At 40.1% G+C, this 21,568-nt stretch overlaps 1 protein-coding gene across 1 annotated transcript in view; it reads left to right on the plus strand.

Moving 5' to 3' along the window:
• The first annotated feature begins 2,956 nt into the window (after positions 1 to 2,956).
• Positions 2,957 to 21,568, plus strand: part of LOC138353108 (uncharacterized) — a 215,854-nt gene continuing 197,242 nt past the window's right edge. Inside the window, exon 1 of the mRNA XM_069305835.1 lies at positions 2,957 to 3,776. Within this exon, the coding sequence (XP_069161936.1) occupies positions 3,725 to 3,776 (52 nt within the window). The 5' untranslated portion in view covers positions 2,957 to 3,724. The remainder of the gene's footprint in view (positions 3,777 to 21,568) is intronic.

Here is a 21,568-nt window from a genome sequence, read left to right on the forward strand (position 1 = left end):
TATTGAAGTACTTGAGAAGAACTCTTCGGGAAGGAGACCAAAAGGTAGAATAAGAAGAGAACTCTCAGAGTGGAGAGAGAGAGAGAGAGAGAGAGAGAGAGAGAGAGAGAGAGAGAGAGAGAGAGAGAGAGAGAGAGAGAGAGAATGAGAGGAGTACCACAAGGGGGTTGAAACTAAGGTCTATAGTATTACTAATATATGTAAACGATTTTATAGAGCAAGGGAGCTCATTGTTATTAATAGTTGCCGACGAGGCTAAGCTAATGAGGCTAATAAGAACGGAGGTAAACTGTTATGCATTGCAAGATGAACTAGATAATCTCCAGTGATGGTTTGAACAATGGCTACTAGACATCAACGCTAAAAAAATGCAAAGTTATGAGGATAGGAATTAGAGTAAAAAAAACTCCAATACAGTAATAAGATGAGGGAAAGGCAATCTCCTACTTTAGAGACATAGAAAGACTTTATAAAGCACATAACTCGAGACCTAACACCAGAGAGTAACTTCAGCATCACAACGAGGGTAGGACCAAAGAGCCAGAGCTCAACCCCCCCGCAAACACAACTAGGTGAGTACATGCCAGACTGACAAACGTTCAATTATCCTTCAGGAACGTAAACAAAAGTCCCTCCCAAAAGCACTCTACACATGAGACCGCGTATTATGAAAGCTGCCCCCTGCATAGAGCCTCGATCTAAAGCAGCACAAAAAACTTGAAAAGGTTCCAAAATATACAACAAGGCTCGTTCCTGACTAAGGAAACTATGAGAGACTGAGGCAACTTACCCCCTCACTACCCTGGAGGAAAGAAGAAAAGGTGAAGACATGATAACTACGTACAAGATACCAAGGGGGATTAAGAAAGTAGATGCAGAAGCCATTTTCCAAGTGAGGAACAGTAGAAGGTGATGTCTTAATTGAAAAATAGAAACATAGATGCGTCACAGATGTCAGAAGACACGTTGGGGGTCTAAGAGTTGCAAATGAGTTGAAAGGACAAGATGAGGATGTTGTCATAGCCAATTCGATCCTTAGCTTGAAATGTAAATACAGCAAGAAAAACAACTGGTTGAAAGGCGGGGCTTAAGAGCCGATGCTCAACCCGTCAAATACAGCTAGGTGAAGACTATTAGGTGAACACACACCGGCAACACACCAACCAGAATACAGTTAAGGAAGTCCCATCGCTCTCTCTCTCTCTCTCTCTCTTTCTCTCTCTTTCTCTCTCTCTCTCTCGCTCTCTCTCTCTCTCTCTTTCTCTCTCTTTCTTTCTCTCTCTCTCTCTCCCACTTACATTCTTCAGCCATCGCGCGCTTTCCACACAAAAATACCACCAACAGCCTCGTTAATAGTGTGATTCTGTATCTCCATTTTTTCTAAATATTTTTTTTTAAATAATATAGCCCAAGCATACTCCCAACATAAAAGGTTTACTGCCGCTGCTCTCCGGAACACACACAACATGGAGAGTTCACACACACACACACGCCAGGTTCACACACTCACAAACACCCCAGGTTCACACACACACACCAGGTTCACACACACAAACACCCCAGGTTCACACACACACACAAACACCCCAGGTTCACACACTCACACAAACACACACAAACACACCACGTTCACACACACAAACACACCAGGTTCACACACACACACAAACACACCAGATTCACACTCACACAAGCACACCATGTTCACTCACACACAAACACCCCAGGTTCAAACACACACAAACACCCCAGGTTCACACACACACACAAACACACCAGATTCACACTCACACAAACACCCCAGGTTCACACACACACACAAACACCCCAGGTTCACACACACACACACAAACACCCCAGGTTCACACACACACAAACACCCCAGGTTCACACACACACACAAACACACCAGATTCACACTCACACAAACACCCCAGGTTCACACACACACACAAACACCCCAGGTTCACACACACACACACAAACACCCCAGGTTCACACACACACAAACACCCCAGGTTCACACACACACACAAACACCCCAGATTCACACACACACAAACACCCCAGGTTCACACACACGCAAACACACCAGGTTCACACACACAAACACACCAGGTTCACACACACACACAAACACCCCAGGTTCACACACACACAAACACCCCAGGTTCACACACACACAAACACACCAGGTTCACACACACACACACAAACACCCCAGGTTCACACACACACACACACACCAAGTTCACACACCAATATTGTCTCTCACAATAACTGGCTTAAAAAAAATGGGCAATAATATTATGCTTTGATAAAAGGACTGAAAATTTAGGTCTCACTCGATAAATTAACACGAACATGTGTTTATTTTTATGCGAACCTTTGATCTTTACGAGAAAAAAAAATCCTCGATAGCGAGAATAATGATTAAACTAAAAAAAATACAGAAAATATGTGACGCTGTGGCTGTTGTGATATGATACGGAAACACAACAAATTTGTAAGATATTGTGTCTCCAAGTAACAGTAATGTGAGTTGACAGAGTCGCTCAAATGAGGCTAATTAGTAGAGCCACAAGGCTCCTGATTACCGTCACTGCTTGTTGACGCTGACCCTTAACGATACCCTGGAAGGCAAAAACACGACATTGGGGACACCCGCAAGGTCGATAAGACTTAAATTATGTACCGCAGAAACTTCAAGTTCAGAGACAATTATTCCATCACATTAATATGTGACAGCATCGTCCCGGGGGTGTGTGTGGGGGTGCAGCGCTTCTACACACCTGGCAGCTTAGGTGTATATGGCTTTGATCTGTATGGTGATCATTGCTACTAATAACAAATCACCAATTTAGCCCCGTATCCCCTTAAAAAAAGACAAAAAGAGATCGCGATAGGCAGCGGTGTGCGGTACCACCAGCAAGATCACCTCAGTGTTGCGCTGGACGCCGCAGAGGCAAGGTGGTGCCACTCTCACTCGTTCTCAAGTGTCTCATTTTTGGCCTCACGGCCATCACACACATCCCTCCTCCAGGAATTACTCTCTCTGTGTGTCCTTTGTTACCATCCACCATTGAAATATGGATGAAAACGTGACGGAAACTGACCGAATGTGAAAACTCTGGTTCGAGATGTTGCTTCGGTGAAGAGTAACGTTAAATTCGAAATTAGTGCTAGCTTCTCGATTAATATTTTGACATGGTGTTGCCTCCGGGGGCTCGAAGCGCTGCTCGAATCCTGCGAACCATAGTTTCGAACTCTCACTGACCGATAATAAGCACACGAAACAGCACTCCTTTGTGACTCACATATACCTTGAAATTAAGTCCATAAACCTCCCCCCCTCCTATCCCTAAATCCTTAACCCATGCCCAAAAGCAAAAAAAATATGACGTCTTAAAACAAGCTGGAAATAATTTGGCTGTCAGTGAAAATAGTGCTGCATCAGTACCTGGAAAAATCGTGCTTAGTGAGAGAAAGAGTTCTAGACCCTCACAAAGACGGAAGTTCCTTAATATATTGCGTGTTCGTGCCTGTACTTTATATCAGTTCTTTCTTCCGCCACTACGCACGCACCTCCAAGTTGCGAGGAAGGTGGGAGAATCTCTCAGTGGCTCTCTCACACACTCACACACACACACACACACATACACACACTCACACACACACTCAGAGCCATTTGTAGAGGAGCTGGATAAAATATTGTTGTCCCAGGATGAGAGGCGTCGTGTTGGTTGCCCTCTCTCTCACACTCACTCACCGCTCAGGTGAGTAAATCTCTTAACACCTGTATTTTTTTTTAACTGTGTCTCTTAACTCATTCTCTCTTGCCCACTACAGTTAACTTATCCTTTACCTGTACCAACTTTCCCATATATATGTATTACGTTAATTACAACGATAATTCCTGTGTTTTTCCCTTCCGGAACTCTTGACAAAATCTCTGTTGATTCACACTCGCGAATTGTGTTGAATGAGACGCTTAATATGTATACTTACAATGACGTGTCAATGTTTGTGTTTTTAATTGAACACACACGCAAAGTTGGCCGAGCGAGGCGCGTACACAGGGCCGACAGATTTGAGACATTTAAAAGAATGTAGTTTTGGGTAATTTCTTTCGTGTGTGCTTAAAAGGTGTAATGGTTAGTGCTATTTTAAAAAGAGATGTGTGGGTGGGGAGTGTGGATCGAGACCTGTCTGCAGTGTGCTGAAGAAGCTATTTAAGAAGAGTGTCGATCATGTTATTTAAGAAGTGTTTTGATCAAGCTGTTTAAAAAGCGTGTTGATGAAGATATTATAAGAAGTTTATTGGTCAAGACCTTTTAAGAAAATCTAGACATCTTAAGAAGTATGTTGATCAATAAGTTTTAAGGTGTTTTAAGAAGTGAGTTAATCAGGAAGGTTTGGTGTTTATAATCAAGACGTTATGTTGTGATGATTAAGAAATTTAAGATGTACGTTGATCAAGACATTCAAGAAGTGTGCTGATCAAGATGTTTTGGTGTGTTAATCAAGCCATTTAAAATGTTTGTTGATCAAGCCATTTAAGAAGTGTGTTGATGAAACCATTTAAATACTTTGATGAATAAACCATTTAAATAGTTGATTGATTTTAAGAAGTTTGTTAATCAAGCCATTTAAGAAGTGTATTGATTAAGCCATTTAAGAAGTGTTTTGGCCAAGCTTGGGAAGATTCAGCCGTTTTTAAAATGAGTGACGAGGAGCATATAAAAAACCTATTTGCTTCTTGAGTTGTGAGTCTTATGTGAGACCCACGCAGCGAGTGCCCGCAGCGCCTTGGTCTTAACTCACTTAATTGTGCCCGTTGAATGAAAAGTCTAGCGTTTTGGACCCGCCTTTTCAGCGGTCAGGCAATGGTATCCTATCTACTACATTTCCATCTTATATACATTTAAATCTATGTATGGTATTAGTCTCAATTATATCCCTTCCCTTTCAAGTCATTTTATTTTTTGTGCCATTTTTTGGGGGGGAAATGGAGGGTTTTATTTCCACATTATGGTTCATTTACGTCTTCAGCGCATGTTTATTGCGCCTACTAATCGATAAATTTTTGTCTAGTTTGTCCATACCACTTAGGATCTTATATGGTGTGATCGTGTCTCCTCTTTCCCGTCTATGGTCTAACAGGTACTCTTTCATATGTCTGCCTGTCTTGCTGTGTCACACACAGGACCTGGCCAGTACCCACAGCGCCCCAGTGTATGCTCATATAGTTGCACTTGTGAGGGCTTGAGCTTCGGCTCTTTGGCCCCCATCCCTCAATTGTCAATCAACTGGTGAACAGGTTACTGAGCCTACTGAGCTATATAATATCTTCATTTGAAACTGTGTATGGAGTCTGCCACCACCACATCACTCCCTAGTGCATTCCATTTGTTGACTACTCTGACATTTCCTAATTCCTAAATTAGGATGTCTTCCTAATTTAGGAATCCACTTATTTTAGGCACTTCCTAAAGTGTTCTTCCTAATGTGCCGACACAGTTGACTTGAGAATGGTCCAAGACGGATCGAAACGTCGTCGTCCCTTCACTTACTAGTGTGTGGTCTGGTCAACATCTTCCTAATGTCTGTGTTCTCGTGTTTCTGTATGACACAGCGCCTTAAATTATTACATCTCTCTGGAGGGTTATTATATATATTTAAATTTGATATCTGCATTTTTCTTACACTCCAATTACCCTTATTATGCATATAATGAATAAAGTCATTATTATTATTGAAACATACGATATTAAAGTGCTACATGTTGGGATGAATAATGATAGTGACGTCAGTGGAGTGAAGTGGGAGGGTGATATGTCACTCTTGGTCACTTACGTCATAATCAATGTCAGGTCAATAGAGATAATGTATATAAGGGAATATTGATAATGTATATATTTTGAGGCAAAAAAAAAAAAATAATGTCACCTCAAGGTGGAGGTGTTTGCGCGTTCTTCAATGGGGGCGAAGGACGCTACGGAGGGGGGGGAGGGGTTCCCGCCAAATACACACCGAAACTACGACGTTGGTACAACGTTCGAACAAGTTTTAACACCTCCTAACCAGTTATAATAACCAATATAGCAAGTTGTAACAACGTTCTCATACGTCATAGACACGTTAAGCCAAGATGTAACAACTTCATTACAAGTTGTAACAAGCGGAAAATAGAGACAGTTTCGGTTTGTGTTTCCATGGTTCGGTGTTCTGTTTGGCTAGAACAAAAGTAAACTACAATTGAAGAACAAACTATTGTAGCGTGCTTTAGACCTAGGTTTGGTTTGACCTTGGATAGGTTGAGCCTAAAGCAGGTTCAATTAGGTTGTTTCATAATTTGTTTGCAAAAGTAAATAATTTTTTCAGTTTTTTTCTTCAATTGTACAATGATCAAACTATTATGTACTAAATGAACTATTGTGTACTATTATATGAATTGTTTTACAGGATATTCATATGTATACACATACACATGCATAGACATGTATATAATCGAGCGAACGCACCTAAATAAAATATATATATATAATATATATATATATATATATATATATATATATATATATATATATATATATATATATATATATATATATATATATATATATATATATATATATATATATATCGTTAAATATTTTACACAACGGACAGAGAAAACGAAGTCATAGCTAGAGGGGGAGACTAGGTCATAATGTACTTGTGTACAGTGAGTACTTGTGTGCATCTCTCATAACTTGTGCATTTGTAACTCATTTTGTCTTCATACAGCACAACCACAACCCACTTTCTACACTAAGATGCCTAGAGCTTAGGTTAGATGAACAAAGTATGTCAACTATCTCACTACCTTTACCTGATGTACCCACCGCATGTGTTAAAGGAGCCTTCTTGCATCCCTCCTGCAAGTTATGGTGAAATCCACTATAGCTGTGGCATGCTACCTTACTTCATAGGCCAATGTACCAACTAATTCATGCTAGAGATGCCAACTATAGCCTGTATATGTTAACCTAACTTGTACTACACTACACTACACACAGAAATCACAATCGCGTGATGCATCAAATGAACAAATCCACAAGAGCCATGACGAGGATTTGACCATGTAGCTCAGTCGATTAAGGCAGCGTCTGGGATGCTCTCGGACGAAGGTTCGAATCCTCGTCACGGCCCTTGTGGATTTGTTCTAACCTGTACTAGCAGACCTTGGATAACACGTTCGCTCCTACATCACATTGCATGTTGAAGTAATGTTTGCACTCGTGAATAAGAACAATGCATTGCTAGCTAAGATGAAAACATTAAATAATAAGCATTTATATGCTAATAATGCAATAAATAATGTATATTGCAAGGAATGTATACATGAACAATCGAGTCTGTTATACGCAAGTAACAGAATAAGGAACGATAGAGGAAGCTGCAGAAAAGGAACATAACCAAGTAACACAACAGACGTAGGGATCGTAAGATTGTTTCAAGTGTTAGCAAGAAATTGAAATTGAAATTGAAATAAGTTTATTGAGTTATAATTACACACAAAAGGAAGAGGTAGCTCAAGCTATTCTCACCCCGTTCAGTACATCGTGTTATATATATATATATATATATATATATATATATATATATATATATATATATATATATATATATATATATATATATATATATATATATATATATATATACACACATCACAAACAAAGAACATATTACGGAACACTATGAGTGATAAACATATATATTTCTTCCTTTACACATGCCATATGTTTCGAGACGTACACACACAAACGTACACACACTCAAACGTACACACAAAGATGTACACACAAAGATGTACACACAGATATGTATACACACACAAAATGTCAGCCAAAAGTTAACTTGTATGGTCTTCTATAGCTTCCGTTATTCCCATGTTCCTATTTTCACTCTTAAATACATTCATTGTATAATTTTTTTTCAATAATTCTCTATTTAAAATGTTAATTTAATATTTTTTTTTTACATATCCGAAATCCTATTTTCAAAGGAATAGTTAAATATTTTCTTCCTAAATCTAACATTTTTACTAAATGAATTCTGTTTGCTTTGTATTTCATTACTTTGTTTGTTTTAAATCTGTGTTTATATCTAAAATTTTTAATCCCACTTTGCGTTTGTACAGATCAGTCACGTGTTTTTTTTTGTTTTTGTTTTAATTTACGTCGTTGGTTCAGTAGTTCTCATAATGCTGGATTATAACATACGAGATTATACCTTTGTCATTCCTCTCTGTGCGCTGGCAAGAGTTCACATTCAGGCTTTAATATCCACACATCCATGCTTCACATCCATGCTTCGGTACCCATTCATCCATGCTTCAGTATCCATTCATCAATACTTTACATCCATGCTTTAGTATCCATTCATCCATGCTCCTCATCCGTGCTTCGGTATCCATTCATCAATGCTCCACATCCATGCTTCGGTACCCATTCATCCATGCTTCAGTATCCATTCATCAATACTTTACATCCATGCTTTAGTATCCATTCATCCATGCTCCTCATCCGTGCTTCGGTATCCATTCATCAATGCTTCACATCCATGCTTCGGTACCCATTCATCCGTGCTTCAGTATCCATTCATCAATACTTTACATCCATGCTTTAGTATCCATTCATCCATGCTCTACATCCATGCTTCGGTATCCATTCATCCATACTTTGCATCTATGCTTCACTACAGCACAATCATCTTACATAAATAAATAAATAAATAAATAAATAGTTTATTCAGGTAAAAGTACATATATACAAAATGAGTTACTAACTGCATGTACTTTCACCCCCCAATCTTATGACTTACAATATCAGAAAGGCGGTTCTGTTTGACTTTACTCGCAAACCATTCCCAGGATGCGACCTTAGAGCCCGAGTACTCACTGTAAGGTGAACAGAGGCATCAGTTGAAAGAAAACTGCTGGCCAGACCCTTCTATCCTGCCGCGGGAGTCGAACCCGGGATCTTTTGTTTATGACCCGAGTGGGGTTACTGCATAGTAAGCGCAGTATATGTATAGTACATTATATGTACTATACATATAATAGTGCATTAATGTACTGTATAGTACAGTATATGTACTGTGTAGGCACATCCGCATCACACAACAGATGCGCAAAAAATTTAACAGAAAATACAAAACAAAATCAATTTCTAAATGATTTTGAATATATATTCATTCAAGTGACATTGCGTTTTCTGTTTATGTATAATCCTGTTTGTTAGAAAACATGTATAATCCTGTTTGATAGAAAACCTTTGAAATTGCACCTCCTGAATCCTGTACACTATCAAGCCCAAGGGATACCGACCCCTCTCGCCCCTTAAGATGTGTATCCCATCTCCGAGTGAGTCTACACTGAGGTTTACATTTAGTCTTGAACGATTAAAGTAAACTTACTGATTGGACAGTGAGCAAGAGTCACGGCCTTAACAATCCAAGTCCATATGCTGGTGGGCCTTAAGTCCAACGAGAGGTGCAGTATATCCTCATTCGTGAGTATATACATTGAGAAACAACTCTATTTCTTAACAAAATCCACAACAAAAGTATACTTCCTGGCTTTACAATAAGCTTTTTTTTTTTGTAGATTCATTGACCTGAATACGCCTCAAACTCAACAGCAAACAATCAAGCCGATAAATTGTTTTGTTATCTAACCTATTTGAAAATTACGCCCACAATAAATGACTGAATCACTCCAATTCTTAGCTGATACGTCGAGTCATGTGTTTTTATTCACAAGACTCATCCCTCATTCACACTAAACTGCACTCGACAAGTTTACTCACAAGACTCATCCATCATCCACACTAAACTGCACTCGACATGTTTACTCACAAGACTCATCCCTCATCCACACTAAACTGCACTCGACAAGTTTACTCACAAGACTCATCCCTCATCCACACTAAACTGCACTCGACATGTTTACTCACAAGACTCATCCATCATCCACACTAAACTGCACTCGACATGTTTACTCACAAGACTCATCCCTCATTCACACTAAACTGCACTCGACATGTTTACTCACAAGACTCATCCCTCATTCACACTAAACTGCACTCGACATGTTTACTCACAAGACTCATCCCTCATCCACACTAAACTGCACTCGACAATTTTCGAAATTATATGCAGATCTTCTTAATTTTATGTTCATTGGCCAATTTATTTAACGTTACAGTTTCTTCATCTAGATTTTTTTTAATTATATAGTTAATGTTTTAATTAACATTAACATTAATTAACATTTAATTAACATAAACATTAATCATTAAGAAAAACATTAAACATTAAGTTTCGATAGATAGATTCTCTGGATAGCAGAAGATTAACTTAACTTAATGAGTTTAATGTTTTTCAATGTATTTAATATGAATATGGCACTTTAAGACAGAGATTGGAGTCACACATATATTGACTGAGATGAAATATGTCAGAGACAGAGAGACAGGTACAGATAGAGACAGAGATACAGGCACAGATAGAGACAGAGATACAGGCACAGATAGAGACAGAGATACAGGCACAGATAGAGACAGAGATACAGGCACAGATAGAGACAGAGATACAGGCACAGATAGAGACAGAGATACAGGCACAGATGGAGACAGAGATACAGGCACAGATAGAGACAGAGATACAGGCACAGATGGAGACAGAGATACAGGCACAGATAGAGACAGAGATACAGGCACAGATAGAGACAGAGATACAGGCACAGATAGAGACAGAGATACAGGCACAGATAGAGAAAGAGAGACAGGCACAGATAGAGACAGAGATACAGGCACAGATGGAGACAGAGATACAGGCACAGATGGAGACAGAGATACAGGCACAGATAGAGACAGAGATACAGGCACAGATGGAGACAGAGATACAGGCACAGAGAGAGACAGAGAGACAGGCACAGATTGAGACAAAAGAACAGGTAAATACAGAGAGAAGGGGGGAAGGTGCAAAGATTGAAACAGAGGTGGTCAAAGACGGATGTAACATAGCGTCAAACAAAGACTTGCTGAAGTGCTTTATTTTTCATTGTGATAAAGTTTGGTGCTAACAGTGACTAGTAAAGCAAGTAGAATATTTATAAGATGAACAAATGCAATAAAGTCTATCCTGCTCTGTGCCACGGAGACGAAATAAGAGAGAGAGAGAGAGAGAGAGAGAGAGAGAGAGAGAGAGAGAGAGAGAGAGAGAGAGAGAGAGAGAGAGAGAGAGAGAGAGAGAGAGAGAGAGAGAGAGAGAGAGAGAGAGAGAGAGAGAGAGAGAGAGAGTGTGGTGGTCTGACCTCAGGATCAACATATTCAGGGAAACGGATCAGTCTCATTCATTAATATATCGTTACGTCTCCTCCAACTAATCATACTTGTTTTTTTTAAGTTATTACTAATATTGTTTTATTTCTAATATTTTAATTACTATTTTATTATAGAATTACTTTGTTTAGTTATCATTAACAACGTTATAATTACTGTTATCATCCTCTTTAACACTTTTATGTATAATTTTTCTCTGTCGCACATTAATTTTTTATTATGATAACGCGTTTAGCTTCATCCGAACTCACCTAATTGTACTCAATCGTGCTGGAAAGGGGATTGAGCTTCGGCTCTTTACTCCAGCCTTTGAAATGCCAATCAACTGGTATACAAGTCCCTGAGGTTATTAGGCTCTATCATATCTCCTCTTAAAACCACAACGTCTTATTGCATTTTATTTATTCATGACTGATACTTAAGCATGTTTTTTTCTTCCCTTTCAATGTCTCTGTGGCTCATTTGATTACTCAGGTTCCACCTGTGTTTTCTTCTAAGTGTACCACCCGTGCTGAATAGTTTGTCCTTGTCTGCTATATCAATTCCACTGAGAATGGTGCATGGGGTTATCATGAATATCTCTCCTAAAACGCGTTTTAAGACTTACGTCTTCCAGCGACGTAAGGAATATATATGTGTGTCTCCAATCTCTGTCTTAATATGCGTCTTCCAGCGACGTAATTTTAATTCCTATAGCCTTTTCCCTGTAACTAATTCCTGTCAGTTCTGGGACTAGATCAAAGATATGCTACTCAAAGGTGGCATATCTTTGAACTTCCTCTAACTTCCCTGTGAACGTGAGTAGATAAGGGCTTCATGTTGACGTATGTGATGTACGCGGTTCTTAATGATTGCATACTTAAATTTCTACTGGTAGGTCTTGTGTTAGTCAACTTCGTATGTAGGCCGCTGATGAGATCCTTTTGATGTGGGCTTTAGAAGGCAGGTTGTGTGTGTGTATTTATTTGTTTATGATAGCAGGAGCGAGTTGCAAGCTCTTGGATCCCACCTTTATGAACGTTAGTTATCTAATGTTCTTAATCCGGAGATATTTTTTCGTTCATATCTTCTATATATTCTCTTTCTTTCCCTCTCTCTCGTGCGCGCGCTCTCTGTCACACACACACACACACACACCCACACACACACACACACACACACACACACACACACACACACACACACACACACCCACACACACACACACACACCCACACACACACACACACACACACACACACACACACACACACACACACACACACACACACACACACTAATGAGCCATAAAATCATTGAAAGCAATTTTGTTAGTGTCAGAGCAGTCAATAAATTGAATGCATTAGGAAGTGGTGTGGTGGAGGCTGACTCCAAACACAGTTTCAAGTGTAGATATGACAGATACCAATAGGCTCAGGAACTTGTACACCTGTTGATTGACGATTGAGAGACGGGACCAAAGAGTCGAAGCTCAACTCCCGCAAGCACAACTATGTGAGTAAACACACATATCCTCAAGATTCAGACCACAACAGCTTACTATAACTCTCAGATACCTACTTACTCCTTAGTGGAAGAAAATAATTAAGATTTCTCATCCTAACTACCCTCGACTCCCAACACAATTCACCTCCAGCCTACGGTGACATTTTTCTCAGGCAATATGCAAGCATTGCAAGGAAAAATAACCTCTCTATGAACAAATCCACTAGGGCCGTGACGAGGATTCGAACCTGCGTCCCATGTGGATTTGTTATCACGTTAGTGTGATCTCTGTGTGTAACCTCTCTATGGATATACATCACCTTGCTATTACCTATGTAAATCGTAACATCAACATTGAAACTGCCTGTAGTGAAATTTGCTCAAGATGAAGACTTTGACGTAACTCCATTTGAAATTAAAAATGCACCCACGTAAGGTAATTCATCACGGTGATACAGACCTAACTACCAAATTAGTATACAATAAGGGTGAAGTTGTATTAAACCTATTAATATCTATGTTGTTAAGAACCTGCCTACCGTTTCCTGTGGCAGGTGGCTACCGTTACCTATGACAGGTGGCTACCGTTACCTGTGGCAGGTGGCTACCGTTACCTATGACAGGTGGCTACCGTTACCTGTGGCAGGTGGCTAACGTTACCTGTGGCAGGTGGCTACCGTTACCTATGACAGGTGGCTACCGTTACCTGTGGCATGTGGCTACCGATACCTGTGCCAGGTGGCTACCGTTACCAATGGCAGGTGGCTACTGTTACCTGTGGCAGGTGGCTACCGTTACCTGTGGCAGGTGGCTTCCGTTACCTGTGGCAGGTGGCTACCGTTACCTGTGGCAGGTGGCTACCGTTACCTCTGGCAGGTGGCTACCGTTACCTGTGGCAGGTGGCTACTGTTACCTGTGGCAGGTGGCTACCGTTACCTGAGGCAGGTGGCTACCGTTACCTGTGGCAGGTGGCTACCGTTACCTGTGGCAGGTGGCTACCGTTACCTGTGCCAGGTGGCTACCGTTACCAATGGCAGGTGGCTACCGTTACCTGAGGCAGGTGGCTACCGTTACCTATGACAGATAGCTACCGTTATCTATGGCAGGTAGCTACCGTTACCTGTGGCAGGTGGCTACCGTTACCTGTGGCAGGTGGCTACCGTTACCTGAGGCAGGTGGCTACCGTTACCTGTGACAGATAGCTACCGTTACCTATGGCAGGTGGCTACCATTACCTGTGGCAGGTGGCTACCGTTACCTGTGGCAGGTGGCTACCGTTACCTGTGGCAGGTGGCTACCATTACCTGTGGCAGGTGGCTACCGTTACCTGTGGCAGGTGGCTACCGTTACCTGTGGCAGGTGGCTACCGTTACCTGTGGCAGGTGGCTACCGTTACCTGTGGCAGGTGGCTACCGTTACCTGTGGCAGGTGGCTACCGTTACCTGAATTTCTGAGCAATTTCATAGCAAGCTCTTGACACACGCTATGTAGCCCTTCATGTAGTCTAGGAAAGCTGTATCAATGCAGCGAAATGTTGCTCGGATAATGTGTAAGCGCTGTCAGCATAATATGGAAAAATAATTTTTTTCGGTGAACAGAAGTATCAGCTGAAAGAAATCATACACATTTGTTCTGCCTCAGTCGGAAATCGAACCAGTGCCCGTAGATTGCGAATCAAGACGTTTCAATTAATTTGTAATAAATGCGTTAGTAAAATGTTTAAAAGCAATGTCTACTTTTCTTTTAATTACCACAAAAAGCCTAGATTTTAAGTTGTATTTAAACTCTATTTCAAAGATACTGAAGTGTTGAATATATATATATATATATATATATATATATATATATATATATATATATATATATATATATATATATATATATATATATATATATATATATATATATATATATGTCGTACCTAGTAGCCAGAACTCACTTTTCAGCCTACAATGCAAGGCCCGATTTGCCTAATAAGCCAAGTTTTCATGAATTAATATATTTTCTCTAAATTTTTTCTTATGAAATGATAAAGCAACCCATTTCATTATGTATGAGGACAATTTTTTTTTATTGGAGTTAAAATTAACGTAGATATATGACCGAACCTAACCAACCCTACCTAACCTAACCTAACCTATCTTTATAGGTTAGGTTAGGTTAGGTAGCCGAAAAAGTTAGGTTAGGTTAGGTTAGGTAGGTTAGGTAGTCGAAAAGCAATTAATTCATGAAAACTTGGCTTATTAGGCAAATTGGGCCTTGCATAGTAGGCTCAGAAGTGAGTTCTGGCTACTAGGTACGACTTATATATATATATATATATATATATATATATATATATATATATATATATATATATATATATATATATATATATATATATATATATATATATATATTCATTCAATTTAGATGTCCCTGAAAAAAATATAATCGTCAATTCTGAAAATTTGCTAACCAGTATTTTGCTTCATATTTGTTCATGATATAAACACATGATCACATTAATTGAATACAAGTTATTGACCAGTATTTATAAAGTTAATTGAATAATAGGAATAAACCTCGAAAAGGATTTTTGTGGCATTATTTTTTTAACAAAGAAAAGTAAATTTCAAAATTATATTTTTGTAATTTACTGTGAAATCTGTGATAGTGCTGATCAGATTCCGATGCAAATTTGCATTCAATGTACTAAGCAACAGATTTTGCAATTTCATAATTATATCTTTTCCCAAATCTGTTTTTAATGAGGTATATTTTTTTTTTTATATTTTTGAGCTTAAATTTCTCATTGAGGATCTTTTTCATTTGAAAAAATAATAAAAAATATATCATTAAATTTTAGAAATATACTTTGATCATTCCATTTATACCAAATAAATAAATTTCAATACTATTCTTGAAAAATGTGAAAAATTGGCCAAAAGAGTTGACACCCACGCACGAAGAGTTAAAATAAAACAAGAAATAGCAATCTGAAAACATCTAAAGATGACTAGAGTAGATATGATCACAACGTACAAAATACCGAGGGCTGTAACAGACAAGGGTGGACAAGGACAGCTTTTTCTAAAATGAGAAAAAAAGAGAACATCACATGACAAACAAATTCTTCCAAGAAACGCTCAAGTGGTCAAGAAGACAGAATCACAAGGATAAGAAATCTTAGCAGCTGCCGCTCATCTCAACTTCAAAAACAAACAGGACTCAGGGAGCTCTAACGTGAAGAGATTTAAAGAAAGAAAACACATGCTCGAAGAACAAACAAAAAAGTCTGGAGGCGGGGCTCACACACACACACACACACACACACACACACACACACACACACACACACACACACACACACACACACACACACACACACACACACACACATACACACACACACACATAGACACACACAAAACACACCTGTGTGTGTATATATACACCTGTTGATTGACGGTTGAGAGGCGGGACCAAAGAGCCAGAGCTCAACCCCCGCAAGCACAACTAGGTGAGTACAACTACGTGAGTACAACTAGGTGAGTACACACACACACACACACACACACACACACACACACACACACACACACACACACACACACACACACACACACACACACACACACACAAACACACACACACACATTGATGTGGTGGAGGCTAACTCCACACACACTATCAAATGTAGATACCATGAGCCCAATAGGTTCAGGAATCAGTGCAACGGTTGATTGACAGCTGAGAGGCGGGACCAAAGAGCCGAAGCACAACTCCCGTAAACACCGCTAGGTGAGTGCACACACAGGGCATCGCGGCTGAGTGGACAGCACTCTGGGGTCGTAGTACTAATGGCCCATGGTTGATTCCCGGCTGAAGCAGGAACAAATGCACAGATTTTCTTTTACCTGATGCCTCTGTTTACCTAACAGTAAAAAAGGTACCTGGGAGATGCTAGATGCTATGGGCTGCTTCCTGAAAAAGTGTGTCCCTGTGGACGTAGGGACGCTATTCACACAGGTGGACCACACAGGAGGATCCAGAAGCGTTAATAACAATGACTATCAGGCTGCGAGCAGCCGCGTCCAACAGCCTGGTTGATCAGTCCGGCAACCAGGAGGCCTGGTCGACGACCGGGCCGCGGGGACGCTAAGCCCCGGAAGCACCTCAAGGTAACCTCAAGGTAAGGTATCCCCCCGTAAATATATAAATAACATAAATAACACCTGACATAACATAACATAAAAACACATAACATAAAATACACATAACATAAAAGAAATAACATAAAAACACCTGATCCGGGAGTGGCAATCAACAGTTAAAAAAACAAGGCGGGGGCTCAAGAGCTGAAACCCCCTAGTTCTGCACGTGACAGTTAGATAAAATCCCTTATGCAGGCGACGAGTCACAATAACGTGGCTGAAGTATGTTGACCAGACTTGAGAATGGTCCAGGACGGACCGAAACGTCGTCGTCCCTTCAACTTCTAGTGTGTGTTCTGGTCATCAAAATCCCTTATAGTGTCGAACAATTCCCCTACACAAATGATCAATCTTTGACGAGTAATTGCCCACCAACACCCACATCTGGCCAAGCTGTAACCTATGACCTTTTAAAATTATGCTTTAATGAACAAATCCACAAGGGCCGTGACGAGGATTCGAACCCTTGTCACGTCACGTCACAAACGTCACGGCCCTTGTGGATTTGTTCATTTGATTCATCACGCTATTGTGATTTCTATGTGTACTTATACTCTAATGTTTGGCTATAGTCGCCCTGGCAATGTTTTGGGGGGGGGGGGGTTATTGGGGAAGGGAAGAGGGGGGTGGACTTTTGGGTATTGTGGGGGGGGGGGGGGCGGGAGTGGTGGGGGAAGGGGTGAGGTTGGGTACTATTGGGCATGGGTGGAGGTATAGGGTAGAGTTCGGTAGATAGGTTGTGTTGGGGGTTTGTATTTGGTGGAAGTTTGTAAGATGTTACTGAGGAAAAAGTCCCATTATCTTTGACGACTGTCCTATCTAATACACGGATATAGGCAGAATACCCGGGGCACAATATTAACACAGAAGAGAGATCAAAATGTATGTAAAGAGCTGATTAAACACAGCGAAAGCAGACTTACTTGAGAGAGTCCGACTCCTAACACGACCATACATTTACAATAGGCTTTAGTCCAGTCTCATCTCGAATATCTTCCAGTACTATAGATATTCGAGGATTTCTTACCTTGAAGAATGCCGCCATGCAGAGACAACGAACAATGCTAAATAAGGTGCTAAGAAGTGCAACATAACACAGTCCACCGTATGACCAGACACTTCAGGAGCACCGTGAACTCCTCAACACACAAACACTAAACAACAGACTACAAAAGCAAACTACTAGGGGTGTGGAACACCATCGAAAACTTAAGAGGTTCAAATGTTAAAAAAAGGATCAGACTGAGACGCAACAGCCTCATATCTTGTGGTCCAAAAGCTTGATTCTACTAAATAATAACCAATCTATATAATTTCTACATGAAATACTGACCACAAACCCCCAAATAAAAATAAACAATAATAATAAAATAAACAAATAAATAAATAATAATAATTATAATAAAAATAATTACAGTCACTATTAAACAAAACATCAAAACGTCCAAAATCGTCTCAATGTGTAACATTCAGGTATATACAAAGTGATATATGTGAATGCTACACATTAAGATACGAACTATGTAGTACAGAGATTAATGGAATTCCACGCCATCCTTCAGAATATATATAGTATATATAGCATAGCAATTGCTAGTATATATAGCAACTGGGCGGCATGTGTACACATTCTTGCCTCTTGCTATCACATATCAGTTCACATTTACTATTGAACTTGTATTCCTAAGGGGTAACTGGAACTAGTTAGAATAAAAGTATTCGAAGTTAACCTACACCTAAGATAAACAATATCAGCCTTAACTTAATCTTGTCTCAGGACCTAATCTTGTCACTAGACCTAGGAATCCTTATATCAACCCTAAAATAGTTTTGATATAGGTGTTGTCAACGTGTGGCCCTCAGTTGCCTCTAGTTTTACAGTTACATGACTACAAAATACGGACTCTTTTTTTTATTTACGGGTGTAAAACAGTCCATAGTGTATCTACACGCCAGCCGACGCAATATGTGAAGTCATTGTGGAGGGATTGGGGAGGGTGGGCGGGAAGATCCAGTGTATGAGGGTGTAAGATTAGGAGAGAGTGTACTATGTGTAATCGGGAACATTGGTGAGGGTGAACAAATCCACAAGGGCCGTGACGAGGATTCGAACCTGCGTCATTTGATGCATCACGTTAGTGTGATCTCTGTGTGTGATTGGTGTGGGTATTGACTAGGTGTGGTTCAGTATGGTCACATCACAGGAATGGTCCCACTGAGTGGTATGAAGTCAGTTTAGCGACGCAAGGTGGAGACTTCACAGGAATGTGGACCCTGGTGTGGAGTTACGTTGGTTGATTGGTGAAAACATCACAGGAATAATGTCACTGGTGCTACTTGAACGTAATATGTTTGTTATTAGTAATGTTAATATCTTCTCATAGACATTACCTGTGTAGAAGTAGTTGGGCACCATTTCTCCTGCCCCAACCCCTCCTTTCGTCCCATTCCAAATCCTTATCCTTCCTAGTGCTATATAGTCGTAATAACTTAGCGCTTTCCCCCTGATAATTCGCCCCCTTCCCCTCGGGGTAGGGGCTGGTTACTCTGAGGTCAACGAGGTCACTGCCTGTTTGGTAATGGTAATTAAGTAACCCTCGTCAATCATCACCAGCTGAGATGTGGCAATGACTTACGAGGAAGGTAATTGTTGGTAAAATTTCATAAAAGAATGTTTACCTATATGCTCACCTATATACATGCAAGTATACAGTTTTTTCATATATTCTTGCATGGATAGCAGTGTAACCTCAATACTTGGAGGTTGTATTGCAACATCCAAAATACATATACATACATACATACATACATACATACATACATACATACATACATACATACATACATACATACATACATACATACATAATGAGGGGACGGTAATAGCTCTATTTTACAACTTCACTGAAAAGCATTAACGAATCTGAAAATATACATAAAATAATTATTTTGAAAGCTCTATATCCCAACGCTTCTATTACTCTGTATTCCACCAGAACACTACCACCCATCACAGAACACCACCACCCATCACCAGAACACCCCGACTTTAGTCTATTCCAGTCCTCGGTATTTTGTACGTAGTGATCATGTCTTATTTTACAGCAAGAAAGATCTGGGGGCAAACTTTATAATTAGACCCACAATAAAAATATGTATAATATGATGAATATATATATATATATATATATATATATATATATATATATATATATATATATATATATATATATATATATATATATATATATACACACACTAGCAGTTGCATAAATTGGGAATAGACTGTTGAAATTGAAGCAATTTGTTGCCTCTTCCGATAGAAAGACATTGTTGAATCACTGTCCGGATCGAGCAGACTCTGACAGCACCCGTGAAACGTGCCATTATGAATACCTTGAGGTTACCTTGAGGTGCTTCCGGGGCTTAGCGTCCCCGCGGCCCGGTCGTCGACCAGGCCCCCTGGTTGCCGGACTGATCAACCAGGCTGTTGGACGCGGCTGCTCGCAGCCTGACGTATGAGTCACAGCCTGGTTGATCAGGTAATAATGAACAACACTCTTTTGAGCGGCAGTCAATTGTTCTGAAAGAGGTCACTGTGCCAACCATTCTAAGGTATTACCTCAACTTAAACTGAATAACATCAGAGGAATAACTTAAACTGAGCACCCAAAGGGAAATAACCTAACCACAGTCCCCTAATCCTAAAAGATGACTACCCTGGTTAGTGAATACACGCGTATATATATTACTTAAGATACTGCATAAAGAACCACACTAATAACTATCATTATCTCCCCCCCCTTGTTACCTGGCCAAGTTGTTGAGTCGCAATAACCCGGTGGGCAAGAGTTCACTTTTGACTTGGTGTTATTGGTGGGTTGTAACATGGTAGCAACCGGCAGTTATAGAGCGCTGTAAACTGGCAGTTATTGCGGACAGAGGATTACTTACGACCCAATGGTACGGCAAAATTCCTGGTCGTTACGGGTGAATGTTATAGTCACCTGTATTGAATTGCGGTCACTAATGTATTATTGTGGATTTGTATTGATATTCAGTTATTTACCTCTGTTGCGGAGGATTTCTTACTGGTATTGGATTAATTCTGAAATGCGCACGGACTTCCGTGTGAAGACACGCACGCGCGCACACGCGCACACACACACACACACACTCACTCACTCACACACACACACACACACACACACACACACACACACACACACACACACGCGAACAAGGGGACACAGGTGGAAACTGAGTACTCACATGAGCCACAGAGACGTTAGAAGGAACTTTTTCAGTGTCAGAGTAGTTAACGGATGGAATGCATTAGGCAGTGATGTGGTGGAGGCTGACTCCATACACAGTTTTAAATGTAGATATGATAGAGCCCAGTAGGCTCAGGAATCTGTACACCAGTCGATTGACAGTTGAGAGGCGGGACCAAAGAGCAAAGCTCAACCCCCGCAAAACACAACTAGTAAACAC

This window comes from Procambarus clarkii, chromosome 56 (assembly GCF_040958095.1).
Source record: "Procambarus clarkii isolate CNS0578487 chromosome 56, FALCON_Pclarkii_2.0, whole genome shotgun sequence".
In the NCBI taxonomy this organism is placed as follows: Eukaryota; Metazoa; Arthropoda; class Malacostraca; order Decapoda; family Cambaridae; genus Procambarus; species Procambarus clarkii.